This window comes from Dunckerocampus dactyliophorus, chromosome 2 (genome assembly GCF_027744805.1).
Source record: "Dunckerocampus dactyliophorus isolate RoL2022-P2 chromosome 2, RoL_Ddac_1.1, whole genome shotgun sequence".
Taxonomy (NCBI): Eukaryota; Metazoa; Chordata; class Actinopteri; order Syngnathiformes; family Syngnathidae; genus Dunckerocampus; species Dunckerocampus dactyliophorus.
Genome location: NC_072820.1, coordinates 43,224,350 through 43,241,942, shown reverse-complemented (window position 1 = coordinate 43,241,942; position 17,593 = coordinate 43,224,350). Strand labels below are relative to the sequence as shown.

The 17,593-nt window shown below is 38.8% G+C and overlaps 3 protein-coding genes across 10 annotated transcripts in view; all 3 read right to left on the bottom strand.

Moving 5' to 3' along the window:
• The window catches only part of wu:fj29h11 (uncharacterized), a 62,729-nt gene extending 62,572 nt beyond the window's left edge, over window positions 1–157 (bottom strand). Inside the window, exon 1 of one of the 3 annotated variants that reach the window (XM_054756799.1) lies at window positions 61–157. The gene's annotated coding sequence lies outside the window, so the exon portion shown is untranslated. The remainder of the gene's footprint in view (window positions 1–60) is intronic. The other 2 variants (XM_054756819.1, XM_054756809.1) reach the window with 2 other exon arrangements.
• A 132-nt stretch (window positions 158–289) lies between these two features.
• On the bottom strand, window positions 290–12,707 carry LOC129170061 (sulfotransferase 2B1-like). Its single transcript, XM_054757233.1, has 6 exons — window positions 12,401–12,707; window positions 9,324–9,535; window positions 5,546–5,672; window positions 5,376–5,464; window positions 5,101–5,281; window positions 290–1,291 (listed from the first exon to the last, which is right to left on the bottom strand). Exons 1-6 carry the CDS (start codon window positions 12,537–12,539, stop codon window positions 1,182–1,184), a joined length of 858 nt encoding a protein of 285 aa, XP_054613208.1. The 5' UTR covers window positions 12,540–12,707; the 3' UTR covers window positions 290–1,181.
• Window positions 12,708–12,891: 184 nt separating this feature from the next.
• Window positions 12,892–17,593, bottom strand: part of radil2b (Ras association and DIL domains 2b) — a 45,311-nt gene continuing 40,609 nt past the window's right edge. For 5 of the 6 annotated variants that reach the window (XM_054756956.1, XM_054756974.1, XM_054756966.1 and 2 more), the window contains exons 15-18: window positions 16,204–16,591; window positions 15,910–16,121; window positions 13,359–13,498; window positions 12,892–13,275 (exon numbers count right to left, since the gene is read on the bottom strand). In XM_054756956.1, coding sequence (XP_054612931.1) covers window positions 13,182–13,275; window positions 13,359–13,498; window positions 15,910–16,121; window positions 16,204–16,591 — 834 coding nt within the window. In that variant the 3' untranslated portion in view covers window positions 12,892–13,181. The remainder of the gene's footprint in view (window positions 13,276–13,358; window positions 13,499–15,909; window positions 16,122–16,203; window positions 16,592–17,593) is intronic. The other variant, XM_054756994.1, reaches the window with a different exon arrangement.

The following is a 17,593-nucleotide window of genomic DNA, read 5'->3' as shown; positions in this document are numbered from 1 at the left end:
GGTGCCATCACTCACGAATAAAATGACTAATATGATATTGCTGATATGCGGGGACCTTACCATCGTCAAAATGGCGTTCTCTAATGCGCAATACTCAAACGGAGAACTCAGTGGATCTTTATACTGATTGGCACTGGTTAGCTTAGCTGATGCTATCTCGGGAACAGTGGTGCATTCGCGGACACATAAACCGTAGAAAATATGAACACTCGCTGCGCAACATGGCATTCATTATGTACACGTATATATTCGGTGGAATTGAGCTATTTTTTAAACCAACTATTTTTATTTGTTCTAGGTTTAAGGTAAGACGTAATAATCAGTGCAACTGGCTGAGGAGGGGCAATAAGTAAACACTGTACTGTAAATCCAATGTGATACAGTGGACATAGTGTAAGAAATGATATGCAATAATTATGCAAAATCTATATTCTGCAGCAACACATGCAATTTTAATAATAATATAATAATAAGGCACATTGTGTTTTTACGTGAATTCAAATAAGTCCTTGGATGGGAATAGCAACGTCTTCAAAGCCGTTGTGTGAGTATGGGTACGTCTGCAAACTTAACATATTGGAAAAAATATGTCAGCTGCTTATCTTTGTTGGTCATGTTCTGATCAAATTCTATAGATTTCTATAAACATTTTTGGCAGTGCACTGCATGTGGAATAATACTTTCAACCAAAATGACAAAACAATGAACTTCTCCACACACACAACAAACACACAAGTGGTTTGATGTACTGTATTGGCATGCTTTAAAGTGGCAAAACCATATTTTAAGTAGATGCTGTCATATTTCTGTTTTCTTGTCTCCCCGTTATCCCCACAGGCCTGGGATTTTTTTCTCCAGCAGCCCCCTTGATAAAGCTTGTACCAGTTTGTCTCGTCATGTAGCACCAGACAACTTTGACCCCAAGGTGATGTTAGAGTAAAATAAATTGATTGTATATATTATTACTTGAAGAAAGCACACACCCTACCCTAAAAAGCCACATACCATATATATTTTCATTATTATTGTGATTTTGTCTAGGTGAAATAGATATACATCACATAAGGGGAAATATATCTATCTCATACAGTTCTACTGTGTGTGGGTCTGCTGAACCCCTCCGACAGTCGTAGTATGTAGTATCAAATATGGCACTTTGCCCACAAAAAGGTTATTTGCTTTTAAGCCCATGCAAATTTGTAATCAACATCTTTCATGTTGTCTTCGTAAACAGCATCAAAGTACTCTGCTTCTGCTGCTGTGAGTTGGTTTTTCCAGTCTCCAGCTATTCCTGAAACATATAATATAAAGAACACAAGTTACATCCCGTAACACAGCATTTACAGAATCAGCGTTTGAATGAGTGTTAACGTTCACCAGTGTTTGTTGGAATCTGTAATATAAAAATCATGCAGTCTGCAGGTCTTCAATCGTGATGGTTTAAAAAGCTACGAAATTGCTTCGTGATAACTTAGTGATGAAACAGCTTGAGACCAGTTGAACAATTAGCATCTTGCACTGTTGTATCTTAAGAAGATTCTAAGTAGAACTAATAATCGCAAAATAATCAAATGGGGGTAGAAACAAAACGGACAGAATATACAGTGTAGCTTGTGCAGTGATAAGGGGGAAAAATGTGACAAATTATAGAGTACATAAAATAAGAAAAGTTAATAATTAATACAAAATGAAATAAGTTCAAATAAGTCAAGAGTAGGGGTGTCCGATAACATCGGCCCACCGATATTATTGGCCCGATATTGGCATAAAAATGTACGGTTGGTCAATATCGGTATCAGGATTTTTCCCTATAATGAAGCCAATAATAGACATAATGCTGTATGTAGGCCTACGGGCTCCCGTATTTGCCGGCGCTCATATGATGACCTCATCAAACCGCCTCTCAAGTGTGTAAACAAACGTGGGTGGCTTATAGCAAGCTGGCTTGCTCCTCCCATCCATCCATTTTGTAAAAATGCCTCCTATCCTAACTAGTAGGAATGTTATGTATGTTGACGTATGTAGGATATAAATTCACTTTAATATTGTTGGAGATGAAATTCTCTGCAACCTAATAAAGGCCACAAGGAACACCTCGTTAAATAAATTTCACCTCCCCTAATTATGAGACGGAATAAGACTTATGCACCAGTAGGTTAACAATAATGTATTGTAAATATGTCAGAATAGAAGCACACATTTTGGATATCGGGGCTAAATGTCTCTTCTGATGTCCTCCTGCGGCCCTCCTGACCAGAAGGAGAGAGTCAGCCCCCAGCGATGGGCTTTTCCGCCTTTTATAGATTTTACCCACTCGGATGATGTGTTGATGTGGTGCCAAGTTTGTCTTGCCTTGCACATTTAAGGGTGTGTGTGTGTGTGTGTGTGTGTGTGTGTCAGCAACAGCTGAGAGCCGCGTCTCCTGCTGACGTTGTAGTCTTTAAGGTGTATCTGTTCGCTGCTTATGTGAATATAGTTTATCTTATGTGTTTTCTGTATCTACTTGCAAAAAATGTTCATCGACTCAGCTCACAAGTTAATAAAACAGCATTAACCTACAATTAATAATAAAACAAGTAACCAAGCTATGTGTTATATGTTGTTAAAATAAATCTGCAATATCTACAGTATCTGCAGATGAAATTTCATTAAAATCTGAAATATGTTAATTTGGGCCCGGAATTACTGTGTACATGCAATTTGTAGTATGGCGCCGGAACGACCGTGGCTCTGCCACTGCTGCTGCACTAAGAATGCTAGACCAATATCGGACATCCCTAGAAAAGAGATTAAAAATGAATTAATAAATAAATACTAATGGTTAAACGCTAACAAATTACATATAACACAATAAATAAACGAATGTGGATTAAGCAATAACCTGTTCATGATATTAAATGAATTAAATACTGTATATACTACTTCATATTGCTGAACTTGGTGTACATGCTTCTGCTCTTCAGATGAATAATGATTCATTTTTAAATGTTTTGTTCTTGCTGTAGCATTGCGTGGACGTCAGGGGCGGTGCATCTGGATTGGCAGACCGGGATGGTGGTCCCCCTGAGCCTTCCTGGTAAGGTCTACTCAGGGACTCTGGAGAGGAGAGTCCGCCAGATAGGAGCAGTGTGGTTTTCGCTCTGGTCGTTGAACTGTGGGCCAACTCTACACTCTTAAATGCAGTTTTCAATAAAACAGCCTGCTCAAAATGTTTCGTCTATTGCTTCCAATTTCTTTGTGCCTTTCGAAGCTTTACTTAGATCCTTATTAAGATCCAATAGTCCAAAATGCACGTTCTTGCATTTTTTTTCAACTGGTCTTGCTCTGATTGTTTTGCCAAAGCAGGAAAATTATGTTTCATTATTTCAAAAATGATGGTCACACCACTTTCACATCCATTTTCTGTGTGATTTGCATGGCACAACAAGTAAGTCAGAGGTGTCCAAAGTGCGGCCCAGGGGCCATTTGATGCTCACGGCCCTCAGCACATTCTAAATATATAATTTAACAAGAAAAGTTAAAAAACAAATGCACAAAAATGGAAAATAAGCAGTAATTTCACAAGAATAAAGTACAAATATTGACAAAAAGGTTGTAATCTAACAAGAAAAAGCAGTAATTTTACAAGAATAATGTTATAACATTATGAGAAAAAATTGTCATTTTAGTAGCATAAAGTTGAAATTGTCGCGGGTGGCCAAGGCCAATGTATAGGATCCCAGACTGCAGAGTCGAGTCAATCCGCGTAACAAAAGTTCAACAGAAAGTGTCCCACAATGAGTAAAATCCAAAAACACAAAAAGGAAAGTACAACAGAAACCGCACGGTGGAGCCACGGGAAAAATTATAAACGAACACAAAAAGCTGCTAGACACGGTAATAGCCGAAAATGGTCACGGAAGGCGCTGCTGAAAACCAAGCAGGAGGAAAAATGCTCAAGAAATAAAGGCACTGCTGAAAACCAAGCAGGCACGGCTAGAGCAAAAGTACAACCAAAACTACACCGCTGCTGGAGAAGCCAAGCAGGGAAAAAGTACTTCCAAGCAACAAAGAAGGACCAGATAGCACAATAAGAGGAAATACAAGGCAGGGGTACGCATAAGACAGGCAAGCCACAGGGAACAATCTGGCAACGTGTACACAGAACAGCACAGCTAAAGTAGCCCCAGGTAAATTGGCTCCAAGTGTGCTCAGGTGGCTCCACCCAGGCCAATCTTCACTGCGCTACAACAAGATACAAAGAGGCGGCAGCAGAGCAGCACTACAGATCATGACAGAAATATTAAAGAAAAAAGACTTTGTTTTTAGAGCCATAACATTATGACAAACAAAACAGTGAATAAAGTTGGCATTTTTGGGAACTTATTTATGGAAAAAGTTATAAAGTTACGAAAATATTGTTGTTAAATAATTATGGTAATAAAGTCATAATTACGAGAAAAAAAATCTAAGAAGGTTGAAACAGTTGGAAAATAAAAAATAAAAAAAACATCAGTAATGGAAAAAATCGGTGTAATATTACAAGCATGAAGTCAAAATATTAAGAGAAAAAAGCCTATGAGAATAAACTTGTTAATAATAAAAAATAATAATAATTTTAGCAGCATAGAGTTGAAATATTAAAGAAAAAATGTGTTATTTTTTAAAGTTAGAATATTATGAGGAAAACAAAACAAAATAAAGATGTCATTTTGGAAAGTTAGGTTGTGGAAAATACTATAATAGGTTAAATAAAGTAATACTATTAATAGTTTTAGTAATGGTAATATTAAAAAAATAAAATTGATGAAGATTATTTAAGAAGAAAGTAGAAATATTTGGAACATAAAATGCAAAAATGGGGGGAAAAAAAGAGAAAAGACGTTCACACTATTAATACTTTCTCATCTACATCACGAAGCTGAGATGCAGTTTTTCTTTAAAAATGTATAACTTCTTAGCATATTTACATGTGTTGCTTTACAAAAGTGGCCCTTGCATCCGTTCAGTTTTCAGCATCTGGCCCCCGGTGGAAAACGTTTGGACACCCCTGATCTAAGTGCACTAATTCTATGTTGTCCTAATGCTGTACACCAACAAACAAGGCATAAACAAACACACCTTTCCTGAGAAATTCAGACTTTGTGCAGTCCATGATTTCCTGGGGAACTGCAGAGTAGTTGGACATGTTGTTCTTCTTCATGTTGTCGAACCCGCACCGCTCTGCTATCTTCTTGATCACACCCTTGTCCAGAGGTTTCTCCAAGAACAGAGCAATTCTGGCCACGGAGTCCCCCAGATCCTTCAGTATTAGAAAAACATGTCAGCTTACATTTCTGCAGCGATGATTATATAATGTCTGACAACTGTAGTTTTGGATTTGTTTTTGTCCTCACCTTGATCATCTCCTCATAGGAGATGTAAAATATTCGCTCCCTGTCATTCAGCCAGCTCTTAATGTGCTCAAACCAGGAGCCAAACATAACTGGAAAATCGACACATCAGTCCCTATTATTAAAAAGTGCATTACATTACTATTGTACATGGTACTTTGCAGAAGAGTAACCTTTTCCATGAAGAAACTTGTGAAGAAAGTCGCTCTGTGGCTCAGGGTCAACCAGGAAGGAGGCCATCCGATGATAATGGAAGGCTGAAGTAAATACATCTTTGGGGTTCCTCATGACATAGATGACCTGGAGTTGGGAAATAGCCACAGATTCTATTTTTTAATGATCAATAGTGCACGAAATACTTGGATTGATTTAAAGCATTTGAGCACTCTTTGTAGTGTGATGCAAACTGTAGGTTTTCAATGTTCCTTGCGCCATCACAGTTTGAACATCAATCCGTCCCTCTAATTACTCATTAATAAATGATTGTATCGTGGTTGACTACGCCCTATTACTGTTAATTATTCTTGGCCTAAATTAAGCATTTTCAAGCACAAATGTTCTAAATAAAGTAAAATGCAAATGCAGTTGAAGGCAAAACAAGACAATGAACTGTAGCCTACACTGGCCACTAGGTGTCACTAGTAACACGCACCAGACTTGATTGCCAATGACAGGCTTTTATTATTTTATAATATCTCACAACAGGCACCATAACAACATAATAATAATAATAATAGTCATCATCATAATAAAAACATGGGCTACTGCTGTGGCCGTACTCCAGCTAAAAGTAAACTCTGAATCCAGATGTCACTTCCTGTCCACACATCCAGAAGGCATGTATTGAAACAAGTCTTATTTATGTCTTAAATAGCTTACTTTTATTTATTATTACATCTACAGTACTATATTGGGTGATAGGAGTGTAAAGGTGATTATAGGGGTGTTATTTCATGTCTGGAAGGCTCTAATAATAGTAAAAATCAGGTCAAAATCAGGTTTTCTGAAGTCTAAACAATTCGGGGTTCAACCGAATTCATGAAAAACAACTGCATAACTTGCACAAATAGCATTTTTTGTCACGCCATAATAAAAGGGACCAACAATGACAAAAAGGAAAAGGCAACGTGGAACTGACAAGGGAACGGATTACGAAATACAGTATCTCACAAAAGAGAGTGGGCCTCTCACATTTCTGCTATCATTTTCTTACAGTACATCTTCCTGAGGGACAATACTACAAAGAAAAAACAGCCTGCATCTTAGCTTTGTGTTAAAGGTGGCCGAGTGCATTATTACTTTTTCTCCACGGCTCGTTTTTCCATTTTTGCTGTTTATGTTGTTGTCTTACAATTTTACAAATATTTCAACTGTCTTCTTGACATTTTTTTGTCATTACACGGTGACTTTGTTCCCATAATATTTTGACTTTATTCTCGTATTATTAACTTTTTCTCAACTGGATTTCCCAAAAATTGCAACTTTATTCTTTGTTTTGTTTCTAATTTTGCCAAAATTATTACAGAAATTACTCTACATTATACTCGTCAAATTTTTTGTCATAATGTTACAATTTTTTATGTCAATATTATGACTTAATTCCAATATCCTACTTTATCATCATAAAATTACTGCTCTTTTTCAAATGTTCTTGTTGTTTTTGTTAGTTTCCTTGTTTAAGTGTACTTTTAAAATGTGCCGAGGGCTGGTATAAAGAAAAACAGCCACAGGCCGCACTTTGGACACCCTTGGTCAAACATGCTTTGTCCAAACATGGCGGCGGCATCATCATGGAGCTGCAGGACTACTGTCAGCACTTTTTTTTTTAGTGTAATAGTGCAATCAATTGGAAGGTAAAATGGTTGCTGATATGTGAGAGGTGTACTCACTTTTGTGAAATACAAAAGGCAAAGCTGTGCACAGTCTATGCTAATAATACAACTAAAAAAAAGAACGGGATGTCTTTATCTTAATGTAAAGAGACTCACCTCTCAAGCAGTAATCTGTCTCAAGACATCTGAAGTTACACAAGTAGTACACAAGTACTAAGTCAACTCAGGGCTCTCTGTTTTCCCTAGGAGCACAGTGGCCCCTAACTTAAAATTTTAGGAGCGCAAGCACAAAATTTAGACCAAAATTGACTTACAAAGTAAATATTCATATTTCCTCTCATTTTCACTGATCAATACTCAAACAATAAATGGCAACTGTCTTTTCTCTATCCCCTGTTTCTGTCCCTAACTCCTGGAAGGCCTCATTAGTGGCATCATACCGCCCTCTTTCCTTCTTCTGTGGTGTTTGTCTCCTTTCTTCCTCTTTTGGAGTTGACGTGTGTTGACAAACTAGTTCACACGCGTGTTACTGTCAACGACTGCGCTGGAGTGTGGCACACAAGTAACAAAAATATACACTAATAATCAAATAAAATAGGGTTGCCAACTTCTGTAAAATATTAAGGGGCACATAGTTGGCAAGGCCGAACTACTCGCCTGTTTTTTTTTTGCCTTTAATTGTGTGATACAAATATTATTTGACACGAACGGGAATTTAATTTGATACCCGTTTTGGAGTAATACAAATACATGGGAAGTTAATTGTTCGAAAATATTTGTTTTTGTTCAAAATAAGACAACTAACAGCATAAACTAACAATTTAAACATCTTTCTTATATAAATCTGCTATGCTTACTATAAAAGTAGAAATTGAGTGTCAAGGTTTATGATCTTATGACAAAAGGAAAGGAGAGGTGAGCCATTTGTGTTTTATGTGACTGGCAACGTTTTCATTGTACTTTGTTTACAAAGCACATCTCCACTCAAACAGTGTGCTCGTCGCTATTTTGTGCTCATTTTTCATTAGATACAGGCATCGTGTCTGAATTGAACAGTTATAAGGAACAGTAAGAGTTGAAGCAAATATTTTTCGGTGAGCTACTCAACTGATCTGATGGCAAGCTACTGGTAGTTCACCTGTTTAGATCCCCTGATAGCGTCACTATTTAGAAGCTACGTGTTTATGTTAAACAACTTAGACACACAACTGGTGTTTTGAAGACAAGAGAGCAAGGTTGTTCAGTGACACTTTAAAAAAGTTAGCACGTACTGCATGAACGTGACAGCCATTGTAGCTACCCTGTGGGACAAACTGTGTCACTGTGGAAAAAAAAAAAAAAGAAAACAACAACAACATAAAAAAAAACATTTGGAGTCCGTGGACTAGAGGCCAAAGCTAGCTAGCTGCTGCCAGAGAGAGCCAGGCAAAATGTGTAAATAAAGAAGATAGAAAAGCTGAACTTCAATGCAATTCAAACGTGAGCGATCACACACTCTGGCATCGATAGGCTTAGACTGTGACAAGCTGTCGTCCGTTGACTACACGTTTCATAGAATATTTTTCATTCTCATGCTAATAAGGGATGCGTACTTTTACGCGAGTAGATGACAAATTCACTCGCAATATCTAATATTTTAGTCACAAAACGCTTGGGCTGTTAAAAAACGAGTATCCAATATGGATAAGGCATTTTTGCCGAATACCAGCATGGAATGAGTACATCTCGTCATTATCCGTAATCGTGATGAAAGAAAATCCTCATTATGTATTCACTCTTCACGCTCTGTGATTGGCCAGTCACACACAGCAGCCGCGCCTCCCAAGACACACTGTGCAGGAGCTGAGCAGTGCCTCATTCTCATGTACACGGTGCAATAGGCAAGCTCGTGTGGCGTACATATGCTTTTCAATGTTATTTTTCACGGCGGAAATAACAACTTGAACATGTGTTTTGGTGCCATGAGCACTTTTAACCTTAAAAGGTTTCACTGTATTGTTCTGTTGTCTTTTCAGTTGCATGATGACGACACAACACAAGTCAAAAGGTTGAAGGCAAATCCACATGCAGTACAGTACGTCTCACTGATCCCTAACACAAGTTAAAATTTAAGCTTTACCTTTGGCCTAACTTCAAAGAAAGACGGTGGCATCATATGGTGCAGGAAATGTGTTGTAAACATGCGTGGAGACGGCCTGTCATCAAGATTGAGACTGCAACTACGACCCTCTTCCAGCCAGGGAACACGGTCCCAGTTATGGAGGGTCTCCACTGAAGCAGGATCTCCTCCACTCATGATGAGGGGAACAATCTCCTGCATCCACGTCGTACCTGAATAATGAAATTATTTTTTTATTCTGAAAAAAAATCCAAACAAATTAGCAGTGAGTCCATTGTGTTAATAATGGACTAACTGCTGACTGATTTATTAGGGAAGTTATGCTAGTCATTTTTTCTTTTCCACATAGTCAGTATGAGCGGATTTATGTGATTTTACCTGTCTGCTCCTACGTGCTTTTTACAAATAGTTACATATTTTACCTCTTCCACACACAGATCTGATAAGTAGACCACATCAGAACCATAACAGTAGATTAAGCCTCGAGTCTCCAGTTCCCCACAATAATGTCCTTGCCCATATGAAAAACAAAAAACTTTCACAAATGCCTGTAAAAGCTAACATTTTCCTGGCTTTTTCCTGTAATACTGTACTGTATAAACTGCACCCTAGTGCCTGCTTTGCAGAATGTCTTTAACCGCAGGCAGATACTACCCCTGAAGACGCAACGTTGTCTGGCCACTGTGAGTTTTCCTATTACATTGGTGCCGTTTAACGGCATGGAATAAAAGGGCATGTGAAAGGTGCTTTAAAAGGTCATGTGGGAATACTGACATAAAAAAAAATATGGCGTAAATTCCGGTGTATAAGCCGTTACTTTTTTCTTAAACTTTGAACCCTGAACTAATACTAACAATAGCTCTTTCTTTGGCAGGAGCCAATCACGAGCTATCAGTGCACTCACAACAAGTGTGTCAACCTAGTGGAAATTGCAGGAGGTCATTATTTATAACAGTGTAACAATATAACAGCCCGACTCACGGTGTCATCTTACAAATAACACTAAACTCATCACACAGCAACTTAACACTCAAACAATATACCTGAGAAATATATAAATGTGTACCAATGTACCATGTACCAATACAAGTTTAAAATGGAAAAAACAACTCTTTTAAAGTTTTCCCATATTGCATTGCGGTGAGCAACGAATTCCTTGGGGTGCTGCGATGACGTCAGCCTCCCTCTGGGCTCCCTCCTGGTGGACAGAGACAGCATTGCAGCACCAGCCACCATTTTCTATGCTGCTTGTCTTACAATCAAATGCTTTATTATGGGAAAACTTAAGAAAATAATATGGTGGTACATGTTTGTATATTTATTAGGTATACCTTTTGAGCGTTAAGTTGCTGTGTGATGGGTTTAGTGTTCTATGTAAGATGACCCTGTGAGTCACACTGTTATACTGAGTAATGACCTCCTGCAATTTCCAATGTGTTGTGAGCTTGTGTTTTTTTTAAAGAGCTGCCTGGTCCTCACAGACTCATGCTCGCCACAACATGCCATTTTATGACGTGGACATGTGTGGCTTATTGTGCGCTGCGTTTTATATATGTACAAATCAGTTTTTTCCTCTAATTTTAGTGGGTACGGCTTATACACCAGAATTAATGGTATTTATATGTATACATATGTGAATCTCACTTTAGTCTTACAATATTATGTGTAATTCTTTTAACACTACAAGTTTTACTGAAGATGTACGATATTTTTTTTTCAAGCCAACAGCGATACCGATTATTGACTCCTTCTCTAGAACTATACCGATAAGTTTTTACAGCTATTATTTTTGAAATGTAGATTTAAAAGTAGTAGCAGATTTAAAAAATGACTGAAAAAAAGTTGGATTTCACAAACTTTACCTGTAGATTTGTCCCTACCAAATGTCATGACAACAAAAATAAAAAATAAAAAAATAGCGACGGCTCAGAAGTACAAACCGTGGCTTCAAGGGGTTTAATAGCCGACAAAAGCAGCTATCTTCAATGATGGTAAAAGTCTGGTCATTCAGCCTTCATTTCCATTATGAAATCACAGATTGCTTTAGCCCTCAGGTCGTCTCTGGAAAACTTTTTTGCGGTTTTCAAACGGCGCAGCGATAGGGAGGGAGGGAACCGGAGTACCCGCAGAAAACCCACGCATGCACGGGGAGAACATGCAAACTCCACACAGAGATTAGAACCCAGGTCTTCCCGATCTCCTGACTGTGTGGCCAACATGCAAACCACTCAGCCACCGTGCGGCGCCATTGCAAAATATAATGGAGTATTGTTTAAGAAAATATAAAATGGGTTGCGGTCCTTTTAAGGAATGAAAATGAAAATGCACTTAATTAATGGAAGTATCTTTCAAAATAAGTCATACAATATGCCTTTGTAAAAGATTCAAGTATCATTGATCCACTATGTGCCTTTTGTAAGTTAGTTGACGAAAGAATTTAGTCACTCACTTGAATACAATGTAAACTATACACAGTTATTTAATATCCATGCAAAATACTACAACCATAAATGCAAATGGCCAAATAAACTGGCTATTAAGAAAACTGTTAAAACATCCGAAATTGTAAAAAAAAAAAAAAATCAATTTATTAAAAGTTTAAACTGTATCCCTCCCTTTTTTGTATTGTATCTGTATTTATTTATTTACAGTATAACGAGTCCAGGGTGTACCCCGCCTCTCGCCCAAAGTCAGCTGGGATAGGCTCGAGCATACGCTCGCGCCCCTAGCGAGGATAAGAAGCATAGAAAAAAAATGAATGGATATTTACAGTATATGTACGTTAGCTTTTTCCTTCTGTTTGCTATGTCTGTATGCATTATTTTTATAGACTATTTCCGTTCATTTATTAAAAAAAAAAATCCCAAAAAGGGATTTTTTTTTAATCACAAAGGGATTGAAGAAAAAAAGGGAGCGGATAAAATTGCAATCGTCATTTCTAATATGTGTGCAATAGATTTGGGAAAGCACTACTCTGTCTTGAACTTGCTTGGCTTTTCTGAATACCGTTTTCGACAGTCCCCGGACAGCCAATTCGTCATGGATAGGTAAGTAAGAACTGTCAATAAACGACTTACCTGACTTGGGGTACGTTACAATGAGAACATCATCTGGTCGGAAAGCGAACGTTTCGTAGCGCCTGAGACTCTGTGGAGGGTGAATGAGAGTGGGCACTAAGACCCCCTTGTACATTGTGTACAAGTCTGCCTCCGCCATAGCAGAACGTAGCACAAATGATAGTTACAAAAAAACACAATCCCAGCAGTTGTCGTTTCAACCAGCTGAGATTGAACAGCAACACTTCCGGTGTCTTCTTACGCAAGCGTGAAACTATCCTGCCAGGGGAAAACTACTTTAAAAAACAAATTGGGAGGACCGATCCAAATATCAGTAGCATCGATATCAAGAGTATCGGATCATTTCTAGCGGGATGTGATCAATATTTTTATGAATATTTTATATTGTTGTGATGATATACAGTATTGTTAAATATAAATGATTCAAATTTCCAAATGCACATGTTGACAGGTGTGTTTCAGATTCATATAAAATATTTTATTTACAGGAACATAACAGACCAAAGTACTTGCTATTAATTTACTACATTGTGAATAATTGACCTTTTTTGAAATGTTGTTAAAACATACTGTAATGATAGCGCATTATGTCTTCAGAGCCATATTTAAATCAGTGTCAAAAAAGGTACAATTTCTTGTCAACAGAGTTTTCCACTGGGGGTGAGAGTTAAGGGTGGGTTGTGTGATCCTCCCCAAACTTTGAAGAGAACTTTTTTTTTTTTTTTTTTTTTACAATAGTTTGAGCAGTCACTTGGTGAAAATATGTGACTAAACCCAAATGTCAGCATTCCGTTTGTACAGCTTTGGCCATCCAATCAGATCTTGCCACTAGTAACCTCAGCCTGTCACCTGACGACTGCATTAGCTCCTTGCCACTGATCAGAGAGAAGAAGAGAAAAAACATGATCATTTGAACATATTTTAAATATTTGCTTTTTTGTAGATCTGGTCCATTTACTTTTGGCAGTGAGGGCCAAGCAGACTGACTCCATTAACGGCAAGGATCCTGTCTCCTGGTTGTAGCTTCTCACAACGGGCTGCAGGAGTGTCAGGAATCACAGCTCTGATGAAGATGCCTTTCACCTTCAATGGCAGATCCTGGAACATGAGGTCACATTGTCAACAAGTCACGATGTCGTTAGAGTACAGGAGTTTGAAGTCCAGGACCACAAGGCTGGCAAACAGCTTTTACCCACAGGCCATCAGGCTTCTCTACGAAGCACTCACACGCCACACGCAACACATGCACACACTCATAACATATATTTATTTATTTATTTGTATTAATGTCTCTTCTGTTGTTGCTTAATTTATTGTTATTGTTTCTTCTGTTCTTATTCATTTTCTTGTGTTTTCTTTCTTTTTTGGGAGAATGAACCGAATAAGAATTTCATTGCATAGTATAACTACCTGTCTTACTGTGCATATGACAATAAAACTCTTGAATCTTGAATAAATGTTTCAAATCAACCCTTTGGAGTCCGGGGTAGGATTTAGCATTTTTATGTACTTTTGTGTTTACCTTTGTCTCATCTTAAAAACTGTTAAATGCATAATTCAAAAAGCCATGTATGCCGCACGGTGGCCGAGTGGTTGGCGTGTTGGCCACACAGTCTGGAGATCAGGAAGACCTGGGTTTGAATCTCCGTTGGGCATCTCTGTGTGGAGTTTGCATGTTCTCCCGTGCGTGCGTGGGTTTTCTCCGGGTACTCCGGTTTCCTCCCACATTCCAAAAACATGCATGTTAGGTTAAATTGGCATGTGAATGGTTGTCTATATGTGCCCTGTGATTGGCTGGCGACCAGTCCAGGGTGTACCCTGACTGTCGCCCGAAGTCAGCTGGAATAGGCTCCAGCATGCCCCCGCAACCCTAATGGGGATAAGGGGCATAGAAAATGGATGGATGGAAAAAGCCATGTGCCAAGCAAAAACATGTTTTTGTTAGGGCTGGCATTTCAAAACCATGATGTGTCTGCGCGTCAATTGGCCACTTGATGGCAGTGTTGGCTTAACTTCCCTGCCCCAACCTCCTCCTGCAATTAAACAACCTCTAATGCTTTGATGAATTGATTAGCTTTTTTCCACCAATAGGAAGGCGGTGTCTGCCTGCTTACCTTGCAGAGCAATGGAGAGTGTGGAAAAGAGGTGAAGAAGCGTGTACAGTCAGGATGGTACGGGTGGAGAAAAGTGTCAGGTGTGATGTGTGATAGAAGAGTTTCAGCTAAAATGAAAGGAAAGGTGTACAAAGCTGTGGTGAGACCAGCGATGTTGTTTGGTCTAGAGACAGTGTCAATGAGGAAAAGACAGGAGACAGAGCTGGAGGTAGCAGAGATGAAGATGCTGAGGTTCTCTCTGGAAGTGACCACGAAGGACAGGATCAGGAATGAGTACATCAGAGGGACAGCACATGTTAGAGGTTTTGGAGATAAAGTCAGAGAGGCCAGACTGAGATGGTTTGGACATGTCCAGAGGAGAGATAGGGAATATATAGGTAGAAGGATGCTGAGTTTGGAACTGCCAGGCAGGAGGCCTAAAGGAAGACCAAAGAGGACATGAAGGTAGTTGGTGTGAGAGAAGAGGATGCAGAAGACGGGGTTAGATGGAGGCAATTGATTCGCTGTGGCGACCCCAGAAGAAAAGCCGAAAGGAAAAGAAGAAGAAGACTTTCGACGGGAGTTGAAGCGGAGAATCTCTGTGGCTGTATCATCGTGCCACTTATCATGCCGTGGACTCCTGAGAATTAATACCAACACTTGATCCTCTCAACGCCTTGGCTGCACCTAGAAATTCTGTCCATAAAAGTGATGACCGGAATCAGCAGAGTCCAACGAGTAATAAACATTTTCTATGCCGCTTGTCCTCCTGGGGGTACACCCTGGACTGGTCGCCAGCCAATCGCAGGGCACATATTGACATACACCCATTCACACTCACATTCATACCTATGGACAATTTAGAGTCTCCAATTAGCCCGGTGCTTCTCAAATAGTGGGGCGGGAGGACACGGTGAACTGTCAGGGGGGACATGAGAGGCATGGAGGATTTCAATACTAATGCAGACCTTCCAACATATATAAATTTGTCATACGCAGGACGTGATTTGACTCTTCGATATGCTTGTATGCTTCACTGCTCTCCATTCTGTTGCATTTCTTTTGTTTCAGTTTTCACTTCAGTCTGTACAGTACAGATAAATAAATACATATTGACAGTTTCTCAATAGTATTTAAAATCCGGGGGGTGCGAAAACATTTCTGTTGGGCATTACAGTGTGGGCATTACAGAAAATAATTCAGAACTCCTGAATTAGCCTGCAATGCATATTGTTGGAATGTGGGAGGAAGCTGGAGTACTCAGAGACAAAAAATGTAACAATTACTTTCAAATCTGAGAAACCATTTTGGCAGCCGCTTTTTGGGGAGCCGAGCCAAAAGAACCGGTTCCCTAAAAAGAGTCGAAATTCCCATCACCAATAAGACTCACGAGACACTAGACTGGACATCACTAACCCGTGTGTCAACTAGAGCAAGACCAAGACCGTTTTCATCGCGCTGTATCTCCAAACTGAAGATCTCGTCGTTATTGTCATCAAAATGGTTGTTCATCTCTTCGGCCTCCTCCTCCTCTTCCTCTATAAGTTCAAAAATCCTTTTCATACAGGTGTAATCTGGATTCACACGGTCATCATTCAGTGGAGCCAGACATTCAAACATGAAGCCATCTGAGGAGAGAGTAATAGATACATGTAGAGTTATTTTTATAGAGGAAAAACAATTTTGAAATTATTGTTTTGCCTAAGGTACCTTCATTGTGTCCCCCGACACGAGCAGAACAGGGATGTGTGTCACTTTGAACTTTCACTAATGTGTCTTTTTCTTCTCTGGGAAAATGAACAGGATCTATGATGAGGGGAGTGTTGGGTGGGGTGAGGAGGCACGAGGGGTCCAGTGCTGACCTCCTCGGCTCAGTGGTGTCCGTCTCTCTTGTCTGCAAATCCCGAAGCTTCTGGGACAAAAGGAGGGCACCACAGGAGCTGAAGTCATCCAGATATTGTGTGGAGGAGGGGGCACGTGGGGGTGAGACAGACGATGATGGGCGATGGTGGAGTGTTTTCTGAGATAATAGCATTTGGACTGCATGTTGTGTAATTGTTTCCTGCCTGTTTCTGCTCTCTGTGGGAATGATGATACCCTGAAATATATATACACATATATCATCCACTTGAGACCCAGAAAAATGTTTGTTTTTGTGTTAAATAATCGTCTTATAGATGAAGACTATGCTACAGTAATTTAAAATTGTATTTACCGGTATTTTTTATGTAATGTCTCTTGCAATGGACAATATATCTGTTATGTTTTCTACTATTTTGATGAGAGAAACAATATTTATATTACATTTTTACAGGTATATTAATATTAGACATTGAAAATATGGTGAAACCTTTTTTTGGTTTTGGTGTTTTGTACATTTCATGCTACACCTTTTTCTATAAGACTATAAGTACTTCTTTTCACAGTTTGGCTGGCCCTGCTACTTAGTCACATGCGACTTATGTATATAATTTAACATATTTTTAAATGTTAATTCATACTGACTGACATGAATCAAGGAGTGAACAGTACTGTTGACAGCCACGAGAGGTCGCTACAGGCTTGTGATAACTATATGCTACTCCTGTACCCTCGACAAAAGGAACTGAAACATTAAATTCAATTGATTCAGTGATACACAATGAGATTGCGAGCTTGGTGAACTTGCGTTGTTGAACTTGCTGCCTTATATATGTTAATTTAGCATATTCAGCCGCCCAAGTATGTTCTTTATGCTATTGTGTAGCTGAATAACTGTTAATGTGTTGCGTTAACATACCGGACACCTACAGTATTCAGCCTGTTCTGTGTGAGATTGTGTCATTGAATAAATTGATTTGTCCGGATCAAAGATCTGTTCTTGGTTTTGAATTTTGTGAAATATATTTCTAAATAAATGTGACTTATAGTCCAGTGCGACTTATACAAAATTGCAAGCATTTACATTTTGCACTGTTGGATCTTGAGGAGGTTTTAAGTAGAGCTTTAGAATGTAAAAAAAAAAAAAAAAAAAAAAAAGAAATGGGAGTGAGACAAAAACATTTTTGAGTAAGCAATTCATTGCAAACAATCAGTAATGAGTAGCTGCACCATTCTTGTT

Coding starts and splice junctions, on each gene's coding strand:
- LOC129170061 (XM_054757233.1), bottom strand. CDS start 12,539: ATGGCGGAGGCAGACTTGTACACAATGTACAAGGGGGTCTTAGTGCCC. Junction 5,465..5,545: donor CAAGTTTCTTCATGGAAAAG/GTTACTCTTCTG, acceptor TCGATTTTCCAG/TTATGTTTGGCTCCTGGTTT. Junction 1,292..5,100: donor GTCTGAATTTCTCAGGAAAG/GTGTGTTTGTTT, acceptor TATATGTTTCAG/GAATAGCTGGAGACTGGAAA.